The 26,952-nt window shown below is 38.0% G+C and overlaps 2 protein-coding genes across 2 annotated transcripts; both read left to right on the forward strand.

The window, feature by feature from the left end:
* On the forward strand, positions 1-19,189 carry LOC131352540 (alpha-2-macroglobulin-like protein 1). The gene is made up of 29 exons (XM_058388705.1): positions 1-75; positions 510-666; positions 854-906; positions 1,184-1,204; positions 1,401-1,569; positions 2,005-2,089; positions 2,330-2,450; positions 3,204-3,318; positions 3,511-3,620; positions 3,978-4,148; positions 7,033-7,269; positions 7,546-7,609; positions 7,688-7,833; positions 9,187-9,336; positions 9,577-9,753; positions 10,211-10,280; positions 11,125-11,272; positions 11,350-11,575; positions 11,945-12,071; positions 12,670-12,791; positions 13,037-13,088; positions 13,272-13,355; positions 13,496-13,672; positions 13,894-13,975; positions 16,719-16,875; positions 17,009-17,083; positions 17,240-17,402; positions 17,877-18,070; positions 18,898-19,189. Exons 1-29 carry the CDS (start codon positions 34-36, stop codon positions 19,180-19,182), a joined length of 3,780 nt encoding a protein of 1,259 aa, XP_058244688.1. The 5' UTR covers positions 1-33; the 3' UTR covers positions 19,183-19,189.
* A 489-nt stretch (positions 19,190-19,678) lies between these two features.
* Positions 19,679-23,025, forward strand: LOC131352541 (alpha-2-macroglobulin-like). Its single transcript, XM_058388706.1, has 4 exons — positions 19,679-20,047; positions 20,276-20,341; positions 22,117-22,222; positions 22,358-23,025. Exons 1-4 carry the CDS (start codon positions 19,967-19,969, stop codon positions 22,402-22,404), a joined length of 300 nt encoding a protein of 99 aa, XP_058244689.1. The 5' UTR covers positions 19,679-19,966; the 3' UTR covers positions 22,405-23,025.
* Positions 23,026-26,952: the final 3,927 nt, after the last annotated feature.

The raw sequence follows: 26,952 nt of genomic DNA on the forward strand, positions 1-26,952 counted from the left end.
TATAACCAAAACAGTGTCACTCTTCTGGCTGAAATGTCTATAAAAGAAGAATACCACCGTTGTGTCCCATTCCAGGTCAGACCCGTCATAATATCCTCATGACAACATCTTAAACTTGCAGTCTGTAATGTTTATATGTGCTTCTAGATCTGTTATAATTACAGAATCTTAAGGAACTTTTAAGTATACAGTATACCTCTGTGTATACAGGACTTACATGTTTTTTGTTTCCAGATTTTACATTTTTTCTGCTTGAGAAATGAGCTCCAGGCTCATTAGGAACAAACTCCATTCCGCCACTTCTTTTTACAATGATGTTTTAGCCAAGAAAGACTTTGTGTTAAAAAGCCTGCCACTATATAGTATATGTTTTAATAGACACTGACAATTGCACAAAGTGCTGTATTACAAACAGCAGGCAATTTCAATCAAATACAAATCACATAGCAAAGATGAAAAAAGAATAACAATCATGAAGCACAGTTGTGATTTTTGTCCTTTTATTTCAGGTTCCTGTTGTAACTGTAGAACTGGTGGCATCTATTAATATTCAGATTAATGGGTCACAAACATTCCTAAATAAGACAACACAGATCCTAATCACACCTCCAACACAACTGACCTTTATTCAGACAGACAAACCCATCTATAAACCAGGACAAACAGGTAACACACACTAAAAGGTTTTCCATATCTCCCCACCTCTGGCCTGCTCTCAAATGTTTCTTTTTTGTCTCATATATTTGTTTTGTAATTGACATACACTGTGAATTATAAAAGTTATGTGTTAATAACAAGCCTGATTTAAACGGCTATAGCATTATATATTACGTATATTATTTTCTCCCCACAGTAAAGTTCCGCATCGTCTCTGTGGATACCAATTTCCTCACTTATGAACAGACGGTTTGAAAACTTTTATCATTTCCTAACCTGCAAAATGCAAGAATACTGCATTGGTAGCCTTATTAATGCAACAATTATGAAGTAAACATTATTATAAATTGCTCTGTATTATTATTATGCTATTATGTAGTTTAATAGAATTTTGTTTTAAAGGTCAAACTTAAGACAGCTCAAAGCCCCAACTATTTAAATAAATAATCAATTAAAACAAATTAAAATAAAATCTAAACAAATTTATTGAACACTTATGTAGCTTTTTTCTTCTTCTTTTTTTCAGTTTCCAACAATAGAAGTGAAGGTACAGTGCCATGCTCACTTTTATGACATGCCTTTAAAAAGGTTTTCATCTGAAAACTCTTTAATGTTCTTATTTTAAGGTCCTTAAAAATTACTATGAAATTAAAATGTGTTATTTGTTCATTAATACTTATTGTTAATTTCAAGACTATATCTTAGGATGTAACCGTTTTAGGGATTATTTATTTTTATTTCAGGACCCGAACTCAAATCGCATTGGTCAGTGGCTGAACGTTGCCACCTCCAGCGGTCTGGTGGATCTGTCATATCCCATAAACTCTGAGGCTACGAAAGGAATTTACATCATCAACGTCTGGGACGAGAAAAACACAGAGCTCACACAAACGTTTGAAGTCAAGGACTACGGTCAGACCCAGTTTACTTACATCCTTAATAAAAACAGAACATAATGGTTAATTAGCAGTTACACTAAATCAAACAATGGCAGGGAAAAAAAAAACCTAGCAAAATAAACTCCTAAACAGGAAAGGCATAGCAAGGCAAGAAAACTCAACATAGTCCCTGATTCATGGAAACCTCTGTGAAAGGGAATTTATTTGTTGTAGGCTTCTATGTAGAGTCTTCAGGGACAAATTAAAGCAGACATTTGGGCTCTAGATTTAACCCTTTTTTAAATATTCTGGCATCAACTACAAATGTTTTGCACTTTCACTAAAAAAATCACACACTGGAGTTTAAACATTCTAAAAACAGTAAGAGAATGATGTGAAGTTTTCATGAAAATATCTTGTATAGGACTGGCAGCTATATTTTAACACTGTGTTACATCATCTGTTACAGTTCTGCCGACATTTGAAGTTACAGTAGAGCTTCCTCCAGTCATAACCATCCTGGACACTAATGCCACACTGAAAGTCTGTGCAAAGTGAGTGTTCATTACTGAATAATGTTCTGTTTCATCACTCCAGACTGGAATTTTTCTGACAGTACATTTGTAACAAATCACATAATCACATAATGTCTGAACTGAAAATCTGATACTATTCATTATTTAAAAACTTGTATTAAGCTGAATATACACGCTGGTGGAAAAAATTGGTCACTGTAGCCCAAATTCATGTCCGTATAAAGTTATACAATCAATATTCCATGAACATTTCTGCAGATATACATACGGGAAGCCGGTGAGTGGGATGGTGAAGGCCAAAGTCTGCCATAATAGTTACAGATACAGTTGGCTGCAAGGAGACACAACACCAGACATCTGCAAGAATTATACAATGATGGTTAGTCATCTTTAGTATTAAATCAACAGAAACTGCTTGTAAGTGAAACTAGTACATCTCCTCAGCTACTCCTTTGAACCTTGAATAGAAATAGCCTTTATTTGTCACATGTACATTACAGCAGAGTGAAATTCTTTCTTTGCATATCCCATCCTTGGAGGTTGGGGTCAGAGCACAGGGTCAGCCATGATACAGCACCTATGGAGCAGAAATAGTGGCAGCTTGAACCCCTGATCTTCTGTTAAACAACACAGAGGCTTAACCACTTGAGCCGCCACCACCACTTAAGAATATTAATTATAAACACCTACATTAAGTTTCTCTTAACTTAATTAATTAGTTTTTAGTAATCATGTATGATAATGCAGCGATTTCTGGACAAACTATTTTGTGATATGAATATAACATCTATGTAAGCCTAAAGTCTCAATTCCCCCTTTCTACTCAAAGTGCAAAACCATAATACCAATATAACAGATGAAACAGGACTAAAATCTCAGAACAATTCATGTACTAACTATTTTAGACGCCTTGAAATGTAAAACTAATCCAGACCAAAAATATATCAAAATATCAACAAAGCAGTCATTTGTAACAAAAGCCACAGAGACCAGAACATTTACTGAACATAATCACGTAATCACCCTTGATTATTTTTAATATTATATTATATTTTTTTATGTGATTGGGTAAAGCAGTATTTTAAAGTAATTTTTTTCATTAGTTCTCTTATTTGTTTTTTTTTCTCTTTAGACTGACAAAACAGGCTGTGGAATAGAAATCATAGATCTGACAGAATATGCATTAACTGATTCACGCTATGAAGCTTCAATCATAGTTCAGAGTGAAGTGGAAGAAGACGGCACCGGTAAGAGATTATATAGATAGATTTGTAGATGTACTATAAAGTAATGCTGTTATGGAGCTCAACAGTGTCTTCTGGGGAGTGTGTACTGATTTATTCTTAAGTTGTCACATTATTTTACTTGTTAGCAACATTATCTTCATAATTACCATCACTGCAGAGACAGGTGGTGTTAATGCTGTGTTTATCCTGTAGGTGTGATTCTGACTGGCTCGGGAAGTTCTCCTATAACATCTAATATGGTCACAATCTCATTTGAGGAGTCATCATCAACATTTAAGCCTGGAATGGCATATTCAGGACAAGTAAATTCATTGTTGGCCATTAATATAAATTGTCTTAGAGACATATTCTATATATTATTATTTTCCTAAATATAATTCGAAGCATTATGTATGTAGAAATTTTAATTTTAGTCTGAATACTGTACTGTGTTCTTAAAAGCTAGCTAGGTTAGTAATATATTTAAATGTATTTAAAATCTAATTGAACCCAGTACACGCTGTCACTTCCAGATTTGCTAAAATATCTATTACATACAACTGTATAGTTGAAAGTTATATTTTGGGCTAAGTCAAGGCCAGATCTTTTTTCTATGAGCTCATTTGATATGGTGTTTTTGTTTCTGACATGGTACTCTGATTTCTGCTCTTCTTTTTTAGATTAAAGTGATCTGCCCAAAATCCAATCCTATGAAAAAAAAAATAGTGTATTTAACTGTAACTTATGCTGGTAATAACATTTCAGTACGGAAGCTGCTTACAAATTACAAAGGCATTGCAAAGTTTTCTCTCAACACTGAACCATGGGGTCTGGAGCAAGTCTCTCTTCAAGTATGTGAAGTCTTTTATTTTATTTTCTATTTATATATAGTCTCACAATGCTTAGTGGGAATATTTACTAGCTTAGTGGAAAGTTCATTTGAGTTAAGAAAAGGAACCTTGAAGGACAGATGGTAGTGGACTTTGCTAAGAGGATGGACATGACTGTCGTTAACACTTATTTTCAGAAGAGGGAGGAGCATAGAGTGACTTACAAGAGTGGAGGTAGGAGCACACAGGTAGACTACATCCTATGTAGAAGAGGCAATCTGAAAGAGATTAGTGACTGTAAAGTGGTAGTGGGAGAGAGTGTAGCCAGACAGAATAGGATGGTGGTATGTAGGATGAATTTGATGGTCTGTAAGAAAAAGAGGTCAAAGATAGAGATGGAGAAGAAAACCAAGTGGTGGAAGCTGAAAAAGGAGGAATGTTGTGAGGAATTTAGACAGAAGTTGAGGCAGGCTCTGGGTGGTCAGGTAGTGCTGCCAGATGACTGGGAAACTACAGCAGAAGTGATCAGGGAGACAGGAAGAAAGGTGCTGGGTGTGTCATCTGGAAGGAGGAAAGAAGATAAGGAGACTTGGTGGTGGAATGAGGAAGTTCAGGATAGTATTCAGAGGAAGAGGTTAGACAAGAAGAAGTGGGACATGGACAGGACTGAAGAGAATAGACAGGAATACAAGGAGTTACAGCACAGAGTGAAGAGGGAGGTGTCTAAGGCCAAGCAGAAGGCATATGATGAGTTGTACACTAGGTTAGACACTAGAGATGGAGAGAAGGACTTGTACAGGTTAGCTAGGCAGAGGGATCGAGATGGGAAGGATGTGCAGCAAGTTAGAGTTATTAAGGATAGAGATGGAAAGGTGCTCACAAGTGAGGAGAGTGTACAGAGGAGATGGAAGGAGAACTTTGAAGAGCTGATGAATGAGGAAAATGAGAGGGAAAAAAGAGTAGAAGGGGTGAACTCTGTGGAACAGGAAGTAGATAAGATTAGAAAGGATGAAGTCAGGAAGGTTTTGAAGAGGATGAAAAGTGGAAAGGCAGTTGGTCCTGATGACATCCCGGTGGAGGTCTGGAAGTGTCTAGGAGAGGCGGCAGTGGAATTTTTAATTAGTTTGTTTAACAGGGTTTTAGAGAGTGAGAAGATGCCTGAGGAATGGAGAAGAAGTGTATTAGTGCCGATCTTTAAGAATAAGGGTGATGTGCAGAGTTGCAGCAACTATAGGGGGATAAAGTTGATGAGCCATACAATGAAGCTCTGGGAAAGAGTAGTGGAAGCTAGGTTGAGGAAGGTAGTGGAAATTTGTGAGCAGCAGTATGGCTTCATGTCCAGAAAGAGCACAACAGATGCAATTTTTGCTCTGAGAATGTTGATGGAGAAGTATAGGGATGGTCAGAGAGAGTTCACTGTGTGTTTGTAGACTTGGAGAAAGCGTATGACAGGGTGCCCAGAGAAGAGCTGTGGTACTGTATGAGGAAGTCAGGAGTAGCAGAGAAGTATGTCAGAGTGGTGCAGGACATGTATGAGAGGAGCAGGACAGTGGTGAGGTGTGCTGTAGGTCAGACAGAGGAGTTCAGAGTGGAGGTGGGACTGCATCAGGGATCGGCTCTGAGCCCCTTCCTTTTTACTATGGTGATGGACCAGTTGTCAGAGGAGGTCAGACAGGAGACTCCTTGGACAATGATGTTTGCAGATGACATTGTGATCTGTAGTGAGAGCAGGGAGCAGGTGGAGGAAAACCTGGAGAGGTGGAGGTTTGCGCTGGAGAGAAGAGGAATGAAAGTCAGTGGTAGTAAGACTGAGTACATGTGTGTGAATGACAGGGATGGAAGTGGAACAGTAAGATTACAGGGTGAAGAGGTGAAGAAGGTACAGGAGTTTAAGTACTTGGGGTCAACAGTCCAGAGTAATGGAGAGTGTGGGAAAGAGGTAAAGAAGCGAGTGCAGGCAGGTTGGAATGGGTGGAGAAAGGTGTCGGGAGTTCTGTGTGAAAGAAAAATTTCAGCGAGAATCAAGGTGAAGGTGTACAGGACAGTGGTGAGACCGGCCATGCTGTATGGTTTAGAGACAGTGTCACTGAGGAAGAGACAGGAGTCAGAGCTGGAGGTAGCAGAGCAAAAGATGTTGAGGTTCTCTTTGGAAGTGACAAGGTTGGACAGGATTAGGAACAAGTACATCAGAGGGACAGCCCATGTTGGACGTTTGGGGGACATAGATCATATTTATTTTGGGGAACAAAGATTATATTTATTTATAATGTGGTGTGGTGGGAGTTGTTGTAGGGTGCTTTTACAGTAAACTTATCTGTAACAGGGTGGTGTGATGAAACAGAGTTACTGTTATAACACTCAACTGTATAGTAATTACAATCTTGCTATTTAGTGCTATCTATTGATATTATTACTGATGTTATATTACTGAATGTCTCTTAAAGACACTAGCTCCAGTGACCAAACATTATGTAGTATTACTGTAAATACAACAGTTTAAAATGGTTAGAACTTGTTTAATAGCAGCCATTTTTGACTAATATTACAGCGATTGAACAACACTGGGTTTAAATCAGGTTAAATAAAATAAAAAATCTTTTAAAGTGCATATTGACCTGTGGGTACTCTCTGTTCTTGCCTTTGGCTAAATAATTTACATAAACAAATGTGATTTAAAAACCACATATGTTTATTGTTTTTACTACAATATATTTTTTTGAAGCACTGCAGTCTAGAATACTGGTTTGCGACAACCCTCATTACAGAAGCTATAAAGAGTTCCGTTACTTTCTGATGAAGTTTATATAAAATAATCAATTTGTTGTGTGGTATAAAAACATATAATTTAATGTAAATATCATCTGTGCTTTATTTTCTGTTTTCCTCTCTTTCCTCTCTTACATAGGCGGAGTATGAAATGACTAACAGACCAGTTGTATATAAGGAAAATCAGCTCACACCACAGTATCCAGCAGCCTACCTCTGGCTTCAGCCTTTCTACTCCAAGAGTCGGAGTTTTATTAAATTGAGGAGCTGCTTGACACCCTTAAGCTGTGATAGAAATGGCGTCATCAAGGCTCAGTACATGATACACCACAGTGCACTTTCACCACGCCAGAAGACTATATCCTTCTTCTACATGGTGAGTTTGGCTTTCACTATAACATTGAAGCATGAGAATATAATCAAGAATCATTGCAGCATGAAAAAATTATTTTACTGCCCTCATTTATTTTAAGTCATGTTATGCATGAGTATAACTGAAAATTGTTTCTTACTGAAAGACTCATGCCTTGTATATTCTATAATTTTAGGTTAAAAAGTACATTTTTACCTAAGTTTCAAAAATAATGATTGAGCTTTTTCAATATAGAAATATAACTGTATGCATTGTATTCATCTTAATTTTACTGTCTAGGTGATGAATAAAGGGCATTTGATTCAGCAAGGACGTATCACAGAAGCCATCAGCCCTGGGACAGGTTCATTAACATCATACCACTATAAACTACAAATATTTCTTTAATATCAAAGTCTAATATATTTCTGTTTTGTTGCAGAGCACAGGGGAAACCTGGTGGTTACTCTGCAAAACATGATAAAGCTGTCCCCGGTTGCTCAGGTGGTCCTGTACACAGTCCTTCCCAGTGGTGAAGCTGTGGCAGACAGCATGAACTACCCCATTCAGCTGTGTTTGGCTAACAAGGTCAGAAATTAATGACCAGAGGTTTCTGATATGTATATATATATATATATATATATATATATATATGTATATATATATATATGTATATATATATATATATATATATATATATATATATATGTATATATACTGTACAATATACTGTATACAGTATCTCACAAAAGTGAGTACACCCCTGAGATTTTTGTAAATATTTTATTTATATATATACTGATCTGATGTCATCTTTCAGAGCATTTTCAGTCAAATATATGATGCAAGCTGGTATGGCTTTCTTAAACTAAAATGTTCTCTGACACTTGAATTGATGGTGGAATCTTTAGAGTTGGAGACAAGATTAGTAAGATTGCTATGCCAGTGCAAATAACACATCCAGCCATATGCAGTTTGGTCTTTTCTAAAAAAACCAAAATAAAGTTGGACATTTTGGCAAATACCTTGTGATCTTTCTACTTTGTATGAAATACTGGACCATCAGCTTATGCAGTTGCCAGCATCATTCAAGATTCAAGAAGTTTATTGTCATTTGCACAGTGAAAACACAATAGTTTAGACCATACAATGAAATTCTTACTTTGCACGTCTCCCTTACAAAAAGAATAAAAAATAATAGAATATATTAAAAAAATCCAATAAAAAAATAAATAAAAAGATACAGTATATACAGATCAGACATAAGTAAGTTACTCAGTGTGTTGCAGCAGTCAGTGGGGGTGATGGGGTGTGAGGCAGTGGTGTTAAGTGTTGTTCAGGAGTCTGCTGGCTTGTGAATAGAAGCTGTTTGTGAGTCTTTTTGTCCTTGATCTCACACTCCTCACACAGTGCAGCTTCCGTTCCACTGACATCTGTCATAAACACCAAAGTCTCCTTGTCCAACAAAAGATGACAGCCTTTTGATCATGTACCACCTCATCTTCCACCATTCACTCCAGTTGATGTTGATTTTGGCCCAATTACAATTTAGAGACATTGAAGTAGTATCAAGAGATATTGTTAGCATGTACAGCATTGGGCAGACACCCTTATCCAGAGCAAATTAAATTCATCTCCATTTTTATACAACTGAGGGTTAGGGGCCTTGCTCAAGGGCCAAGCAGTGGCAGCTTGGTGGTCAGGGGATTTTAAACTCACAACCTTATGAGCCATAGTCCTACACCTTATCCACTGAGCTATCCCACCCCCTACACCTTATTCAGCTCTTGTGCAGCAATGGCAGAAACGAGATACACAGAGGAGTTTGTAATGTGAAGATTTTGTGGAGATAATCTTTACCAATGCAATGCTAACCTAAGCTTTAATTTATTTATTATTTTTTATTTAAACAGTATTTTTTATTTTGTTGTGGTCTTTTAGGTGTCTTTAAGTTTTTCACCTTCTACTGAGCTTCCTGGTGGTCAGGTGTCACTGAAGCTGAAAGCTGCTCCGGGTTCCCTGTGTTCAGTGAAGGCCATAGATCAGAGTCTGCTGCTGCTTCAACCAGAGAAGGAGCTCAACATCCAATCTGTACGTCCAAAATAATAAGTAGTGTTGAGTTTAGTCATGGAGCTCATTTGGAATGTGTAGTAAGAAATAAAAAGTATATATTTTTTAAAAATATTTGTAGATGGGTCCTAAAATAAAGCTTGGAGATGCTAAAAGTCTTTTTTATTGAATTTATTTAAATTTTAATTTGATAATTTTAATTTGATTTAATAAATATTATATTCAGAATCCTACTAAAAAAGTCACACCCATTTATTCCAGGTGTTCAACATGCTGCCTGTGCAAACGTTATCAGGATATCCGTACAACATCTACGAAGAAGATTCGAACCCATGTTGGGGGATCCCACCAATCAGGATTATCCCATTTGATGCGCAAGTGCGAAAGATTGGTTTTTTTCCGCACCCTGGAAAGGTGGATGTGTATAACACCTTTAAAGTAAGACATCATTCTTCTTTAAAAGTACTGTCATGTAGGATTGTAATCAGGCAAGTAACTTTGATTAGCTATACAATACATCCCATTCTGTATTCTGATTGCTTACAGTTTGATTAATTAATTTTTAACAGCAGCTCTGACAATAGTGCAGCTCAAGTCTATATTAATGAACTCATTCTAATACATTATTGCTTCCATAGTAACAGTTCATATGCAGTGATTTACTAATAAATGTAAATCCTATAGTTGTAAATATGGTGATTTTTTATCAGCACACTGTTACAAGAATACTGCACAAGAATATTACTTAATGAGGCAAGTAGTAGAACATACATGTATTTGTACAGCACAATATTGTGATAACAGAAGACTAGCAGATGTGCTCACATGCGTATATGAGAATTGTGTTTCTTGTATACCAAGAAATGATTGTGCCTTCCCTCTTTTTCTCATGCAGGATATTGGAATTAAAATCCTCACCAATACAGACATAAAGAAACCTTCAGATTGTTTTCCAAATATGAGTGGTAAGTGGTTTTCACAACCTTTTCTCTTTGACTTGAAGCACATGTGCTACAATCAGGTCAAAAATGAAATGTAACTTATTAAGTTATTATTATTTAAGTTGTATACCGAGCTCTAATTTGCACATATTTAAGATAACTCTTTATTAATCCCACATAGGAAATTCCAGAAAATGTATATGTTGTTCTCAACCGTATCTAGTAAACAGTTTAAGAATTACATCGTTTATATTTATACTACCCTTCACCACCACTGCTTTTAAAGAAATTAAAAGCAATTTGACCCACTAACATAATCATACAATAAATTACCTGAAGTCTGAAACTCACCAGACACTGGATTTCTTCCTTGGTGATGCTCTACCTCCCTTGTACTGTAGCTGTCTTCACTCCCTGCTTGCTCTTGAGGATTTGTCCTGAGTTTTCCCTTCAGCAAGTGAAATGCAGCTAAACTGGTTTCAGGTCAGGTGATTGACCTGGCCAATGCAGAACATTTCTTTCTTAAAAAAGAAACCTACTAAGGATGTTCCTGTTCTGGTGAACTGTTGTAAAGTTTTTCTTCACAAAGAAAAGAATTCTCTTACCCATTATACTTTACCAGAGTCTTTCTATGATCCTGAGATTACCAGTTAATTCTTGCTTCTAAAGAACGTATTAATGGACCAAATTGTTGATTTAGCCTGTTGATAGCTTTCTCCCTTGACAGTGACAACTCTTTGAACTTCATATTTTGAATTAGAAAAAATTCTAAATGCAAATGCTTGCAATCAACACTTTTCATTATGTAATTTTAACTCCGGTATAATGTCATAAGCAACAATTTTGTCAACTGTATACCCCAATTTAGCCCTAGACATACCTGTAGCTGAAGCCAAAGACGCACCAGCTGTCCTCGCCAAAGAATCCACTTCAGGTGACTCAAGTTTAAACCAAGCAGTTATTACAATCCGCAAATATTTCCCAGAGACCTGGATTTGGGATCTCGTTTCAGTCAGGTGCGCATGGTGTTCAAGTGTTTTTTTTGTTTGTTTTGTTTTTCTCTGTTAATGAGACAATGTTTTTTCCAGTACAGTCAGTCTGGAGCGATGGCTGTTAGTAAAACAGTCCCAGACTCCATCACCACATGGCAGGCTGGTGCGTTCTGTACATCACCTGTCGGGTTCGGAGTCGCACCGAAAACCGAGCTCACTGCCTTCCAGCCTTTCTTTGTGAGTCTCACCATGCCCAGCTCCGTCATCCGAGGAGAAGTGTTCACACTCAAAGCCACCGTCTTCAACTACCTCCAAAGCTGCATGATGGTGAGCTGAAGTGTTTGAATTAGTAAAATATTCTTAAATTAAGTAATTTTCTCACATACAGTATGTACTTTTGCATCATACCACAATCTAAAGTTACCAATGGCATATTACTGATCAGCATACTGTAGTTATTCCAGCACACTTGTCTTCTTATTTATTTTTTTTATGTAACATATTTTGCTATGCAAAAAACCATAATCCCTTCATGAATATGCAACTTAGTATATGTCCACATCTGGTGACATTCTATTGAATTTCACGCATTGACTAGTAGAATCAGGAATGGTGGTCACACAACTTTTCATTAAATAAGAAAAGGTAGGTTCAGTTTTCAAATAGCTGATGAAATAAAAACCCTGTGTGTCAAAGGTGATGGTGACTTTGGCTGACTCGGAACAATTCTCTGCACAAGTGTGTGAAGAGTGCAGTTATACACAATGTCTGTGTGCTGACCAGAGCTGGACTTTCTCTTGGACCATCACACCGCTGGTACTGGGTATGTCAAACTAAAGCTCAGTGCATTTCTTACATTAATAAATTGAGCATAGTTAAAATAGTCCATCTTCTTTTGCAATGTAGGTTTTGTTTTTTAATGTCATCTAAAATTATTTATAGCTGCATTTTCCTCCCATTTTTGATTACTTAAGGTGTGGCCACAAAATAGGAAGCACATAGTTATCTACAATGTCTTTGTATGCTGTAGCATTACCTTTTTTCTTCATGGGAACTAAATCTTTTTAAGCATGACAATCCCTGCATCAAAATCTAGTGGAAATCCATCCCAGGAGAATGGAGGCTTTTAGAATAACAAGGGAGTATTAATGATTCAAGACTAAAACAGTCAGGTGTTTTTGGCCATATGAATATACAGTATATGTAATGTGATGAACACAATTATACCCAATATAATTTACTTTTAGGACACACATTTCAGTGGGGATTAAATAACACCATGGTTTCACTAAAACACTAAGCTTAGCTGTGACTGTTGCAGAATTATAAACCACAATCATTTTCTTGATGCACTGTTAACGGTGGGTTTGTTACTGAGAATAAACAGTATTTGTGTATGTGTGTGTGTGTGTGTGTTATAGGGCAGGTAAGTATCAACGTGACAGCAGAGGCCATACAGTCATCGGATCTATGTGGAGAGAGAGCAGTGACTGTACCACAGAAAGGACACATTGATTCAGTCATTAAAACACTGCTAGTGCAGGTGATTATTACTTCTAATAATAATAATTTGCTTGACTTTTGCAGCCAACAGCCATTTACCATTTACATAATACATAATTAATAAACTTCAGTAAATGTGCTTTATGAGCTTAACAGTAGTGGTCTATTGATGCTATTGAAAAAAACAACTCTGTGTTTTTTATGTACAAAGATCTTTGTGTTAGCCCTTTGATTGATGATGTATTTGTGATTATAACTGTGTTATTATTTTGCTACTATTTTCAGCCTGAAGGAACCAAACAGTATAAAAGCTACAATGAGCTTCTCTGCCCTTCAGGTCAGACACACACCTTATGCTTTCTCATTTCTTTCACTACATATCTTATACGTTACTGTGAAGAACATGTTTGGCCTTGAGATTACCTTTTTCCAGGGTATCTTAATTCCATCCTTGTGTCAGTCCAAGTGATTTTACAAAACTCTTGTGGAAGTTTTTTCCTTGATTCTCTATCTCTTTTAGAAGGTGCCATTGAGAAGACAGTCTCACTAACCCTGCCTGAGGTATTCGTGGAAGGTTCAGCCATGGCCTCAGTCTCTGTGCTGGGTGAGTCCTTGAAATCTTTCTATTTCATCAGTTTAAATTATTTTCATAAATATCCTGCATCAAAACTTGTTTATAAATACGGCAAATAATGTGTGAAGACATTTTAGTAGATAAAACATGTTAACCTTCTCTCTCTGCAGGAGATCTGATGGGCCGAGCTCTACAGAACCTGGCGAGCCTCCTAGCGATGCCATATGGCTGTGGAGAGCAGAACATGCTGCGCTTCGCCCCCAACATCTTCATCCTGGAGTACCTGGAGAGCACCAACCAACTCACGCCGCAGATCAGGAGTACAGCTGAGACCTATCTCGTGAGCGGTGAGGATTCTTTATAAGACTTACCATCTCGGTAAATTTGAGGGGCTCAAAACTGAGGATAAGACAATTTATAAATGATAAATGAACAAATGAATGCAAATTCCACAGTTGTTTATTCTATGGTCTATTTTGAAGGTGCTCAGCAAGTGACCTTCTGACATCTAGGGTAACATATTTTAATGTTTTAATAAATTTACACAACTTTTATATCTCCTACACAGGATATCAGAGAGAACTGACCTACAAACACACTGATGGATCTTATAGTGCTTTTGGGATGAGTGATCCATCAGGAAACACATGGTGAGTTTTTATATGGGGGAGCGAAGACTGGCCCGTGTGATCCGATCCAACAGATGAGCTACTGTTGCTCAAATTGCTGAAGAAGGTAATGCTGGTTCTGATAGAAAGGTGCCAGTGCATGACGGGTCAGGGCTGTTTTGCAGCAAAAAGGGGAACAACACAATATTCGGCTGGTGGTCATAAAGTTATGCCTAGTTGGTGTATACACTACTCACAAAAAGTTAAGGATATTTGGCTTTCAGGAAATTTCAGGATGCACCTAAAATGCACTATAAACTTTCCAGGTGAACTTAATTTGACCTTCTCTACACTTTTGAATGTCCAACTGTTCAGTGCTTCAGTACTTTCTGCAGAACTTGCTGTTCTCTAACAAGGTGCTTAACGGCAAAATTCACAACTGGGGTTTGATCCATGAATCGACCAATAAATTTTCTGGTTCAATTAGAATTGGTATTTAAACAGTCCTCTTCATCATGCTGTTCACATTTTGACATCATGAGACCAAGACCACACCTAACAACTGATCAACAGAACCTCACCATTGTGAGGCTTCAAACAGGATGTTCTCAGAGGGAAGTGGCCACTGAGCTTAGAGTGTCACAGAGTGCCATCAGCAGGTTGCGACAGAGATACAGAGAGACTGGAAGAGTCACAGAAAGCCATAGAAGTGGACGTCCTTTGGCCACATCCCACGTTGATGACTGCTTCATTGTGAATAGTGACCTGCGGAACCGGATGATGAATGGCACTCAATTCCAGGCACATTTAAGGGAGGTGAGAGTCACCCAAGTGTCACGTCAGACCATTCGATACCGTTTACATCAGCGTGGTCTGCGTGCTAGATGACCTGCAAGGGTACCTGACCACACCACCAGGCACAGGCGTCGGGCCAGGGGGCATTTGCGCTGGACGAGGGACCAATGGGCCTCAGTGCTGTTCTCTGATGAAAGTCGATTCACGTTGAGCAGAAATGATGGCCGCCAACGATGTTGGAGACGTCAAGGAGAGCGCTATGCATCAGCCACTGCTGTGGTGGTGTTACAGTCTGGGCAGGTGTGTCCACTCAATACAGAACTGCCCTACATCTTGTGAATGGTACAGTGACAAGCCAATACTACCTGAATAACATCATTAATCCAGTCATTGTGCCCCTGCATGAACAACACAGGCCTAATTTCATCTTCATGGACGACAATGCTCCAGCTCATCGAGGTCGCATCATTAGGGAACGGCTGCTGGAGGCTGGGGTACCTCAAATGGAGTGGCCTGCACTTTCTCCAGACCTGAATCCCATAGAAAACCTATGGGATCAGCCGAGTCGCCTTGTAGAGGCTCGTAACCCTGCACCCCAGAACCTCAATGACCTGAGGGCCGCCCTTCAAGAAGAGTGGAATGCCATGCCTCAGCAGACAATAAGTCGACTCGTGAACAGCATGAGATGTTGTCAAGCTGTAATTGATGGTCAAGGGCACATGACAGATTATTGAGACATTGAGATTTTTTGTTGTGGTATACCCACCACTGTTGTTGGCTTTTGTTTCAATAAATTGTTTGAGATGAGGAAATCACCATTGAATGCTTCTACATAATGCCCTACTTTCATGATATAATATCACTGTAGAGTGAACTTTTTACATTTTCCATAAATTTCACCCAAAAGCCAAATATCCTTAAATTTTTGTGAGTAGTGTATATAGCAGCAGATAATCTAAGCTCTGCATGTTGCAAGGTGGGCCTCTATCAGACTTCTTTGCCCATAACATTTCACATCTGCTCAATCAGATGGAGGCCAACTTGAAGTCCTCTGTATGATGACTTGTTCTTGCTGATGAAACCCACAACAGTTGTGCCATTGGTGATGTGATTTAAGCTGTGCAATGCTGCACAGTCATGAGTCAGCAGAGTGAACAGCAGTGGGCTGAGGACACATCCCTGAGGGGCCCCAGTGTTCAGTGTAGTGGTGCTGGAGATTCCAATTCATTATGATGGGTGTAAGTGCGCACTGAGGCAGGAAACCGAAGACTTCATTGGCACAGGGACGATGGTCATTGTCTTGAGGCACGTGGGAAATGTTAACAATGTCAGTAAAGACATGTGCTAGCTGTTCTGTACATTCCCTGAGCACTCTCCCAGGAATATTGTCTGGTCCAGCAGACTTCTGTGGGTTAACCCTGCATAGAGTTTTCCTAACGTCAGCCATAGATAGGCAGAGCACCTGGTACTTGGTAGGAGAGACGGTCTTCCTTGCCGCCACATCGTTGTTCTGCACCTCAAACTGAGTGTAGAAGGCTTTCAGTGCCTCTGGGAAGGTGGCAACACTGTCAGACAGATAAAGTTGTCTTGTTTGTGATCACCTGGATGCCTTGCCACATGTGAAAGGTGTCTCCGCTGTCCTAAAAGTGGCCGTGGATTCTCTGGGCGTGTGCACGCTTTGCCTCTCTGATGGCTCAGGACAGTTTGTCCCTTGATGTTTTGAAGACTGTTTTGTCTGATGGCAGAGTCTCTAGACTTCAGCAGCCATGGCCGCAAAGCCGTGTATATCTTGTATATTTTATATGTACACAGAGAGAGCTGAAATGAATAACACTGAATATCCTCTTACAATAAAAATCAGGATATATCAGGTAGCTAGACTGAAGACTAAGAGAAAGCAAAAAAGAGTCCTGCTATGTATTTTTTTAGCTTGCAAATAAAATTTATGATTCTGTCTTGTTATCTATAATTGTTGCGTTTGTGTTCTCAGGCTGACAGCATTTGTGATGAAGTCTTTTGGAAAAGCAAAGCGATACATCTTTATAGATCAGGTGTTTGTGGAACAGGCGAAGGCTTGGCTCGGTCAACAGCAGCAGGACAATGGATGCTTTGCCTCAGTGGGACAACTCTTCCATCTTGACATGAAGGTCAGGAGGCTAATTTGAGTCCAATACTATAATATACTTATTAATTTCATTGTTTTATGTATTCAAGATTAACAATTTTACTTCAATTATAATAACAATTCATTCTCTCTCTCTTTCTCTCTCTCACTGTCAGGGAGGAGTGAATGATGAGGTGACTCTCTCGGCGTACATCACAGCTGCAATGCTGGAACTTAATTATACAGTTACAGTGAGTAATTGTATGAAATTTCTTTGTACAATTTATTAAATGTCACTGACTGTTGGATCATTACAGCTCATTACAAGTGAAGGAGCACAACAATGATAAACAGACAGTGTAGGAAGTACAGAATCAATAATATGTTTGTTGTTCTATGAATGGCAGGATCCTGTGGTGAACAACAGTCTTACATGCCTAAGGAATGCGTACACTCAGGTGAACTTGAACTATGCTAAGGCTCTCCTCTTCTACACCTTCACCCTTGCTGGAGATGAGGGGATGAGGAACACACTCATCTCAGACCTGGATGCAAATGCCATTATCTCAGGTTTGATTTAAAAAAAGACAAACAAACACAAAATCCCTCAAAGAGTAGAACAAGTATATCCCAAGTTTGTACACATTTGCCTTACTTGTATACACTTAGAAATTAGAAACAACTAATGTGGACCAAGTACGAATTATTAAGGACTGTTTCACAGGATGGTGAAAAATAATAGAGAATATGGATGGTGCTTTATTATTAGTAACTAGAGATTAATTGCTGTCTTTTCATGTTGGGGGATTCTTAATAAAAGAATACTTTATGAGATGTTGGTATTTGATCATTTTGGTGTTTGTTTTAATAGAGAACGTTAACGTTAAAAACACTGCACTGTTTGCACTGCAAAAACAATTTTTGGAAAATGTTAGTGTTCATTAGAGAATGTTGATTTTGCTTGCAGTTTGTTTGTGTAGGTTGTGTGATTCATGGCTTTCTTAGCATTAGAATTTTTGAGAATTTTCTTATTTAATAATTTAGGGGGCGGGCGTCACTGGAGCAGAGTGAATGATGGGTCAGTGACAGACTCTTTGGAGGTGGAGATGACCTCGTATGTTCTCCTGGCTCTGATGTCTGGACCAGAGCTACCAGGGTTTGATCTGGGTTACAGCACCAGCATCGTCCAATGGCTTTCTCAGCAACAGAATGCCTTTGGAGGCTTTGCATCTACACAGGTACAAATCTTAAACATATCAATCTACTAGTTTTGAACACTTTCAAAAAATATTTACCCCAAAACACAGATAGTTACACCCTAGAAGCTACATACAAGAGAAGCTCCTGCTTTTAATTTCACAAAACGTTAATTAAAAACAATAACGAAGTATGACAATTTAACATTGACAGAATTGAACTGTGAAATGAATAAGTGGACTTAATCATTTTAATCTAACAAGTAAACTACTAGTTTGTTCCAAGGTCTGGGTTGTGTGTTTTGTATTTATCAGTATGCTACAGATATACAACTGTTGCTTTGGTTCCATTTTGTTCTGTTCTACTTACTTTTAATTGTATTTCCATGTGTTGTAGCCAGTAAAGTAGTAGTTCTTTTCTGTGTAAATCCTGCACTGTGATTTTAAAGTGTAAAAATAGTCCTGAACTAAGATTTTATTTATAATCATTATCAGGTTCTAATATGGTACCACAGCATCAGGACCAGTGATTTAGAACTATAATTTTATATGGTAAAAAATATTCTAATATAAGAAAATTGCTATGTATATAACATAACTAACAAATTGAAAAGGTTTAAAAATTACAGCTGTTTTATAAAACAGTTTTAGGCTTGGGATATGCTGTGTCTATAACTTTCCCTACTTTGGACTGGGAGGATCAACACTTAATGGAATAAAAATCAAAATAATTTGGTTTGTGTAATACTGAAGTGATTTACATGTATATATAATACATATGTAAGAATATATCTTTTTTTATTATGAGTCTAGACACCACACATTAAAGGGTTAAATTTGCTCTCTTTATACTCTTTTCCATCATCTAGGACACTGTTGTGGCTCTACAGGCTTTGGCAAAATACAGTCTCGCCACCTACAGTCCAGCAGAAACTGTCACCGTTACTATAACATCACCATCTGGGCTGATTAACACCTTCACCATCACTCAGAGTAACAGGCTGCTGTATCAGGAGACTCAGCTACAGGAGGTTCCTGGAGACTATGATGTCACAGCAGAAGGAAGAGGCTGTGTGTATGTGCAGGTTGGTATATCACCATTTTCTACATTATTCACTCACCTCAGCTCCTTTACTAATTCAGCAGGTTCTTAGGATAATTTGGGTGGACAAGTAATAGTAGTTAGTTTTGATTTGTTTGTTCTAGTTCACTTTGCACTACAACATCCCTCCTCCTTCTGACGACTCGTCATTCACCATCTCAGCTTCAGCCTTTGGAAACTGCAGAGTCCCAATTCCATCTCTAGAAGTGACCATTACTGTCATGTGAGTTGTACTGTAACACCATAATCTACAATATAGGACATAAAAATCTCCATAAATACATCCAATATAATGTGTTTTTGTGCATAATGCATATTAAGGTTATTTAATCAAAGTCAGAATGTAAGTGAATATAAACGTTTATGTAAGAATAAGACAAAATAAGGAAGACAAAGAAATTTAATCGAATTATCTTTCATAATACATCCATTAAAACAGGTGTATTTAATGAAGTATTATTAATCATGTGATACAAATTGAAGAATATATTTAATATTTTGCTCTCTCTCTCTCTCATTTTAAATAGCTGAATTCTTTACACAGAAAATCGGATAACACTGAACAAAGTATATATAATCAAAATATTCTATAATATTTCACAGACATAAATCTGTGAAAGTGATCATTGTAGAAAAATATTCTCATTTAGTTATTATTTAAATAATGAGCAGAATGTAGAGTAAGATTATTTGGTTATAGCTTCTAGAAGTGAGGTAAAAACTAAGGTGATTGTACATGAGATGTGTTAGTCAGGTACTTTAGAACAAATGAAGTGAATGTGAATGATAAATGATCTTTTAATCTCAGGTATAATGGTCAACGTTTGGAAACAAACATGGTGGTCATCGAAGTCAAGCCTCTTTCTGGATTCAGGGTGGACGAGACGTCGGTGCAGCTTGTGAACGGCAATTCAAATGTAACGTGACCCTTAACTGGAAGTGTAAAACATGAACATTGATCTAAATATTTATATATACAATTTTTCATAATAATTTGTCTTAAACATAAGTTGTTAACGTGGTGAAACTGAACCAAGAACTATTTAAAATATTTAACTGAAAAAACACAACTATTCAAAGTATCAGCTAATTGACCGCTTTTCATATTGATGCTTCAGTTATTACTTTGACTATATTTACTCCAGTCAACTGATGGAGCTGTGAAACGTGTCGATCAAATTGAGGGCAAAGCAATCATCTATCTGAATGAAGTAAGATATACAAACACACACACACACACACTTCTGTCTCATTAACCCTCAAGTTCAGATCATTTAAATTTAATCAAAATTTAATCCAGCTTGGTTGTACATTCACTTGCAACAGAGACAACCTCTGAAATGGTTTCGCAGGTACTGGCCACAAGTAATTGCTTTCTCCTACTAGTAGCATAAGGCATTGCTTACAACCCAATCAGGTTACACAGGTAATCCAGCTCCTCCAAAATGGCACATCCATACATGCCATCGCAAGGAAATTTGGTCTCTCTCCCAGCACAGTTTCAAGCATAGAGGAGATTCCAGAAGATCAATTAAACAAGGAAAGCTGGACAGGGACATAAAAGGGCAACCCAGCAGCAATACCGGTATCTGCTCCTTTGTGTAAGAAGGAAAAGGAAGAGCACTGCCAGAGCACTACAAAATGACATCCAGTAGGCTACTGGTGTCTGTGACTCCATGAGGATGGCATAAGGGCCTGACATCCGCTAGTGGGACCTGTGCTTACATCCTAGCACACTGCAGCTTGATTTGAATTTGCTAGAGAACAACAGAATTGGCAGGTCCACCACTGGCGCTCTGTTCTCTTCACAGATGACATGTGAAGCACATGTAAAGAGGTAAAAGAGTCTTTAGATGCCATGGGGAATTATAATGCCTGCATTATCATCCAGCATGACCAGATTGGCAAAGGGTCGATGATGGTCTGGGGAGGAATATCCTTAAAAGGGCACAGAGACCTCCAAGTGTTAACCAACAGTACCTTTATTATTAATTCTCAGAGTCATTGTCAAATCTTGCACTGGTGTAGTGGGCCATGGGTTTCTACTGGTGCATAAAAATGCCTGGCCTCATGTAGCCAGAGTGTCATGGCAGTTTCTGGATGATGAAGGCACTGATGAAACTGACAGGCCCGCACATTTCCCAGACCTGAATCCAATTGAGAACTTCTGGGATGTTATGTATCAGAGCACCCAAAAGCTCCAAATAGCACCTCTATTGAGAAGGTCTACTGGTCTACCTCTGTCTCACTGTAGAGAAGCTCACTGATGCCCATATCCAGGTCTGGGAGGAGATCTCCCAAGAAAATCATGCAAATTAGATCTGCCTGTAATTTAAATTTTTCACTTTATTTTGGGTGTGTTTTTGGTTTCCCTTACCCATTGTCACATAATTTTACTAATACTGGATGTAGTTTTATATTCCCACAAAATACTAAAATCTCCCATACAAGAAAAAAAAGTAAGATCACAGGCTGGATGAAGATGGCTGTGCTGGATTTAAGTTAAACAGCGGGTCAGCTATATGGTTGAAAGTTTTATTATCCCTATTATCCCTATGGTGTTTTAGAACTAGAATTTGTGTAATTTCACACAAACCACATTTTCTTTTTACTCATTAAAGAATGACAAAGCAAACTTTTTTGATTCTTTTAAAGTTAGATTTATCATTCTAGAATGTCAGTTGCATTATAGCAGCAATATTCAGTTGTTCCCTCACCGGCCTTAGTTTTCTTATTCATCCTCCATTTCTTTTTCTTTTTCTGTTATTAAGACAAATAAATACAGTTTGTCATGTTACAGAGAAACCAGAAAGCATCAAGTACTCTATCCTGAAGATGTCAGAAAATAAAAAAATTAGTTTTACCTTGGACAGTTGCTGATAAATTGTCTAAAACGTGTTTAGTTACTGTACCCCATCCTTCTGCAATTGCATGCAGCAGTATGCTGAACAGAAATAATTTTGTCTGATAACTCTGTCTGATTTAGCTGACAAATGGAGAGGAGAAGGTGTACACCCTGACAATCATACAAGACCTTCCAGTGGAGGACCTAAAACCAGCTGTTGTTAAGGTTTATGACTATTATGAGACCGGTATGTGTGCTATACATCTGTACTAACCATTACTCTACACCTACCTATCTACAGCAATTATACACAGAGCTCAGACTCTATCTGTGTCCCTTAACATGTGAACTAAAGCATGATTTTTGTCCCCCCCCCCAAAAGGTGAGCAAGCTGCAACTGAGTACACCTCACCCTGTCCAGTTCAGTGAGAATCTGAACACGATCTCAGCAAGATCACAGCCAGAGCTTTTTTATGGGAATTGTGTGGGTAACTTCAACATATCTTTTTACTTAGACAACATTCACTAACTCATTAATAGTAGGTCTTTTGTAGTTTAGTTTTTTGTTTGTCATTAACCTCAAATTAAATAATCAAGATGTATTTGGTGTTAAAAATATGCCTTATTTTCTTTCTAATGTGATCTACTTGAAACATTATTTACAGATGTAATGTCATTCACCAAGACATTTTACATAAGGTGCTGACAAAAAAAAATTACTTGGAAGATAACAAATAAACAAAAGTAACTGCACTTATAATCTAAGCATGATTTATTTGCTTTTACTGATTAAACAGTATGCTCTGAATTTCCATTTCCACTGTAAATTCTTTTTTTAGATAGTGTGGACTGCATACTGTATTTTATTAGAGCATGTATAAACATTAAGCATGTCCAATCATACTAAAGCTCTTCTGTACTTGCTGATTCTCTCCACAAGATGTTTTAACTTCTTTGCAGTTTGAACTCAAAACATTCGTCGCATTATTACCTCTAACTTGTATGTTGCAAGTGATAATGCTAATGTCATAAGCTAACAAAAAAGAAAAATATAATTATATATGCCAATAAATTTTAGCTGCCTGATCATTATTCTTGCCTGTGTCTTTTTTCCTCATCCTAGTCTAGGATGGAGCATACCAATGACTGCATATATGAATGGACAACAAAGCACAATAGGGATAAATTATATATATATATATACACACACTATATTGCCAAAAGTATTCGCTCACCCATCCAAATAATCAGAATCAGGTGTTCCAATCACTTCCATGGCCACAGGTGTATAAAATCAAGCACCTAGGCATGCAGACTGTTTTTACAAACATTTGTGAAAGAATGGGTCGCTCTCAGGAGCTCAGTGAATTCCAGCATGGAACTGTGATAGGATCACACATGTGGAGGGGGGATTATGGTGTGGGGTTGTTTTTCAGGAGCTGGGCTCGGCCCCTTAGTTCCAGTGAAAGGAACTCTGAATGCTTCAGCATACCAAGACATTTTGGACAATTCCATGCTCCCAACTTTGTGGGAACAGTTTGGAGCTGGCCCCTTCCTCTTCCAACATGACTGTGCACCAGTGACCAAAGCAAGGTCCATAAAGACATGGATGACAGAGTCTGGTGTGGATGAACTTGACTGGCCTGCACAGAGTCCTGACCTCAACCCGATAGAACACATTTGGGATGAATTAGAGCGGAGACTGAGAGCCAGGCCTTCTCGTCCAACATCAGTGTGTGACCTCACAAATGCGCTTCTGGAAGAATGGTCAAAAATTCCCATAAACACACTCCTAAACCTTGTGGACAGCCTTCCCAGAAGAGTTGAAGCTGTTATAGCTGCAAAGGGTGGACCGACGTCATATTGAACCCTATGGATTAGGAATGGGATGTCACTTAAGTTCATATGTGAGTCAAGGCAGGTGAGCGAATACTTTTGGCAATATAGTGTGTATATATATATATATATATATATGTATGTATATATATACTTCTGCTTTGAGACAATGTTCATTAAAAGTTTACAAGTAAACTGAACTGAATTGACTTCTACTTGGCCTCATTTAACAACCCTTCAGTAAAGTTATGTGGAACTTTGATTTCTGTGAATATATATTGTACATATAGTGTGTAAGTGTATTTGCGCATTATGATATGTGGTATGGATATGATTGTGGTTTGACTGTAGGTACTGTGTCGTCAGCTATGGTGAAGAAATTCACTGGTATATGGATAACTAGAAATTGTCTAGCATATCATGCCTTAATATGTCTGAACGATTTCCGCCCTGTTGCACTCACCCCCATTGTTATGAAATGCTTTGAGAAGCTGGTTCTGTCACCTCATAGCATGTCTCCCACCTACACTGGACCCACATCAGTTTGCCTATCGCCCAAATAGGTCAACAGAGGATGCTATTTCCACTGCTCTTCATCTTGCTCTCTCCCACTTGGACAATAACAATACATACATTCGGATGTTGTTCATTGACTTCAGCTCTGCTTTTAACACAGTTGTCCCTAGTAAACTGATCACTAAGCTCAGTGACCTGGGTATCTGCACATACATATGCAGCTGGATTATGGACTTTTTAACAAATCAACCTCAGTCTGTACGGTTGGGTAAGCACATATCCCCAACCCTCATCCTGAACACCGGTGTCCCACAAGGCTTTGTACTGAGCTGTTCCCTGTTCACCCATGACTTTGTTCCGCAACATAACTCCAACATCTTCATCAAGTATGCAGATGATACAGCACCCCGAAGTGGTGCTTTTGTGGTGCTTTTGTGAGTAGTGTATACACATAATATATGCTACTTGCTGTGTCAACAGACATTCAAGTCTATTACTGCAGAGGGGTTTATTAATGGCCTCCCAAAGTTATCAATATTATTAAATTACTGTCTGTGCACACAGAAATTGATGATCTTACTGAATACTCAGTAAACACTTCACTACAATCTAGAACAGAACTAGGTATTTTACGGACCCAGGCCACATTTGGTCTATTAGTTGTCCCTGTCTGGCCTGCATGTATTCAATCAGAAATTAGAAATCAAATTTAAATAAATGTACATCTTCTGCACAATACAACTGTATTGCTTTTAATTTTTTTTTTTATAATTTAGATGTTTGTGTCTGCACACCTTCAAAGTAATGTGTTGGAGATTACAGCACCGTTAAATTCTTTCTTCACATATCCCATCCTTGGAGGTTGGGGTCATAGCGCAGGGTCAGCCATGATACAGCGCCCCTGTCGCCAACAGTGGCAACATGGTGGTGATTGTAATTTCTGACCAGTAGGTGGTATAGAACCTGTCCTAAAAATGTAACTAAATTTGTTTCAGTGTGCAAAATCATTGCACAGATACACTCTCACTGTTAGCTTATTCTGGAGTCCCACAAGCTAAACAAAATTGAAAGGCTATTTTCAGCCTGATGGCTAACTTTACCTTTATGTCCAAAAATGGGTTTAGGAACTACCACCACAACATGCATTAACAACCTTACAGCTCTATTCAGCCACCTCAAAAATGGAAGTCTGGAATATCATCTATTCAGTATCTTCAGCCTCCCTTGTAATGGAGAAGAAGCTCTATCAGTGGTGAGAGTTGAAGAACTGCCGGAAAGAGGCCTCTGCCAAAGTTCCCAGCAAACACTCACTGCATGCTGTCTAACATCTTCCACTGCCATCTAATTAAACACCAGGTGGTAATCTGTTGTCTGCTCCTCTCTTTACTCAAATGTGCAGAAAATACAGTAACGAGGCAATACAACTATACAGTTGTTGTATTGTACAACAATATAGTTGTGCCCAGGGTGTTCTGATATCAGGCATACTTATGAACACCCTTATATTTGAACTTGGGTAAACAATGATTAACAAAGAAGTAATTTCCAGCACCTCACCCTGACAAAGATGTTCCGATCAGCTAGCATCTGTCCCCTGACACAAAGCACCACTTTACTGTCACAGTAGAACATGGTTGCATCAAGCTTGGAATGGTTGGAATGGCCTTCCATTCTCTCCTAAGTGGCCTCACAGTACATTTTTAAACTGCCAGCATTGTGTGCACGCTTCACTGAAGAGAGATCTATTCATCCTTGCCTTCAAGACACAGTAAACTGGAAAACTATCTGAACTGCACACACAATCACACACTTGGTCACAACACAAGACTGTTAAATTTTACAACTAAGTATATGTATACCTAATTATAACTTTTAAAAGGCCTACTAAACCTACTGTCTGGGAAATGAATAGTTTCTCTTGTTCATTTGGGGGCTTTGTTAAGTACACATCACACAAATCCATTTCTGTAGGTCAGACATGCATTTAAGAATTAACCTCACAACTCAATGTTCAGGTTTAGAAGGAATATCTACAAACTACTGGTTATATTGGCACTTATGCAGAGCACAGAGCACAAACAAAAAACAACACATACGCAATTTGGGATATGATCAGTAACTATAATTTAGTAATTTAGATCAGTAACTAAAATTTTGGATTACCTCTCAGGTCACGTATTTCACTTCTCATGTTGAAAAGAAAACACTCTCCAGAAATGGTTTAGTCTAACTTAGAACACATTGTTCATCAATTACAATGGGTGTATTCCTCACCCTGTTTCTGCTTGAAATGCATGGACAAGATTTGCAATTTCTGAATGCAACACATGTTACTAACAGACATTTATTTCTGAAAAAGATGCTCTGTTGAGCTTGGAAGACAATGGTGAAAAATGTCCAGCTACAGTATCTACCAAGCTTACACCAGAGTGAACTCCACAGGCCATTCATTTGGTGCCTTGTTTGAATAGCCTGATAATTACAACTTTTGTCTATATATAAATACACATAGAAACCATAAATATAATCTATAAATAGAAATAGAATATATCACAGCAAAAGAATATTTCAGTAGAATTTTTCAAACTTTTCTGGCATAGATTCTTAGTTGCTCTATTCCTAATT

This window comes from Hemibagrus wyckioides, linkage group LG05, assembly GCF_019097595.1.
Source record: "Hemibagrus wyckioides isolate EC202008001 linkage group LG05, SWU_Hwy_1.0, whole genome shotgun sequence".
Classification (NCBI taxonomy): Eukaryota; Metazoa; Chordata; class Actinopteri; order Siluriformes; family Bagridae; genus Hemibagrus; species Hemibagrus wyckioides.

What these genes read in the sequence shown, in the direction of transcription:
- LOC131352541 (XM_058388706.1), top strand. Translation starts at nt 19,967, where the DNA reads ATGGTGGTCATCGAAGTCAAGCCTCTTTCTGGATTCAGGGTGGACGAG. An exon ending in TTGTGAACGGCAATTCAAAT is followed by an intron (nt 20,048 to 20,275) that starts GTAACGTGACCC and finishes TATTTACTCCAG; the next exon opens with TCAACTGATGGAGCTGTGAA. An exon ending in TTATGACTATTATGAGACCG is followed by an intron (nt 22,223 to 22,357) that starts GTATGTGTGCTA and finishes CCCCCCCAAAAG; the next exon opens with GTGAGCAAGCTGCAACTGAG.
- LOC131352540 (XM_058388705.1), top strand. Translation starts at nt 34, where the DNA reads ATGTCTATAAAAGAAGAATACCACCGTTGTGTCCCATTCCAG. An exon ending in TCTTCCATCTTGACATGAAG is followed by an intron (nt 16,876 to 17,008) that starts GTCAGGAGGCTA and finishes TCTCACTGTCAG; the next exon opens with GGAGGAGTGAATGATGAGGT. An exon ending in AACTTAATTATACAGTTACA is followed by an intron (nt 17,084 to 17,239) that starts GTGAGTAATTGT and finishes TATGAATGGCAG; the next exon opens with GATCCTGTGGTGAACAACAG.